General features: G+C 61.6%; 1 protein-coding gene across 1 annotated transcript in view; it reads right to left on the minus strand.

The window, feature by feature from the left end:
• Positions 1-485, minus strand: part of ECH1 (enoyl-CoA hydratase 1) — a 12321-nt gene extending 11836 nt beyond the window's left edge. Inside the window, exon 1 of the mRNA XM_021707184.1 lies at positions 418-485. Coding sequence (XP_021562859.1) covers positions 418-478 — 61 coding nt within the window. The 5' untranslated portion in view covers positions 479-485. The remainder of the gene's footprint in view (positions 1-417) is intronic.
• Positions 486-1559: the final 1074 nt, after the last annotated feature.

Genomic DNA, 1559 nt, shown 5'->3' on the forward strand with positions numbered 1-1559 from the left:
GCCCTGGGCGGAAACCAGGGGGGCGCCGCCGTGCCTCCGGACCGCGGCCGCCGCGCCTCCACGCGCAGGGGGCACGCGCTCGGGGGCTCCAGGCGGGGGGACGGAGGCCCGCCGGGACCCGGGCTGGGGGGGCCGGCTGTGAAATATGTGCGGGACGACGGGCCGCGGCGCGAGGGCCACTTCAGACCCTGGAGCGTGGGCCTGGCCCGAGGCTGAGGACACTGCGCTGCCTGCGACCCCGGAAGGGCGACCCGGGCCTGTGGGATCCGAGAGCCCTCCGGACGGAGGCACAGGGAGCCCTGAGTCTGCGGGGGCCGGCCCCTCCCGCGCTCCGACAGGCGCCCCCGACCCGCAGCTGCCGTGACAGCACGACGGCGCGATGCACCCTCCGCCCCGCCGCGTCGGAAGGGGACTCACGCCGGGCCAGCAGGTCGCAGAGTCTCCGAGAGGCCACCGTCGCCGCCGCCGCCATCGCCATCGTGACCGAGTGGCTGGAGCCGAGTAGCCCCGGAGGAAGCCAAGGGGGCGGGCACAAGAGGCCGCCATGTTGGGTGAGGGCACAGATGCTGCCGCCTGGCCGACAATGACGCCGTCCTTCCCGCCATCTTTACTAAGGGCAACCGGAAATGGCGTCCTTGGTTGGCCGGCGCAGTTGCGGCCGGACTTAGAAATGGACCCTTTAGCCCAGTAGGAAGCTGGCCAACGGAGTCATTCAGCTGCATTTCATCACAACGCTGTTTCATAACGGTGGAGAAATTGGAGACAGGTGAAATGATCAAGGACATAATGGCAGCAGAGGTTGTAATCATGCATGTGTCTATCATGTTAACTAAAAAGAAAAATATTGTTGACCATGCACGGTGACTCACACCTGTAATCCTAGCATTCTGGGAGGCCGAAGCGGGAGGATTGCTTGAGCCTAGGAGTTGGAGAGCAGCCTGGGCAACATAGCAAGATTTCATCTCCACAAAAATAAAAACAAATTATCTGGGCATGGTGGCACGTGCCTGTAGTCCCAGTTACTGTGGAGGCTGAGGCGGAAGGCTCACCTGAGCCCAGGAAATGGAGGCTGCGGTAAGCTGTGACTGTGCCACTGCACTCCAGCCTGGAAGACAAGAGTGAGATCTTGACTCAGACACACAAAATATTGGGCCAGGCACGGTGCCCCATGCCCATAGTCCCACCACTTCGGGAGGCTGAGATGAGAGGATTGCCTGAGCCCACTGGTTCAAGACCAGCTTGGGCAACTTGGTGGGACCTCATCTCTACAATAAATCGAAAAATTGGCCAGACATGGTGGTGCATGCTTGCAGTTCCAGCTACTTGCAAGGCTGAGGCAGAAGGATCAACTGAGCCCAGCAGTCTAGTCTGCAGTGGCTGGGAGTGTGCCCCTGCACTCCAGCCTGGGCAACACAGTGAGATTCCAACTCACACACAAAAAAAAGATTTCGGCTGACTCGGTGGCTCAGCCTGTAATCCTAGCACTTTGGGAGGCCGAGGCAAGTGGATTGTCTGAGCCCGCGGGTTCGAGACCTGCCCGGGCAACTTGGCGAGACCTC

This window comes from Carlito syrichta, unplaced genomic scaffold (assembly GCF_000164805.1).
Source record: "Carlito syrichta isolate Samal-C Ts95f unplaced genomic scaffold, Tarsius_syrichta-2.0.1 Scaffold316424, whole genome shotgun sequence".
Lineage (NCBI taxonomy): Eukaryota > Metazoa > Chordata > Mammalia > Primates > Tarsiidae > Carlito > Carlito syrichta.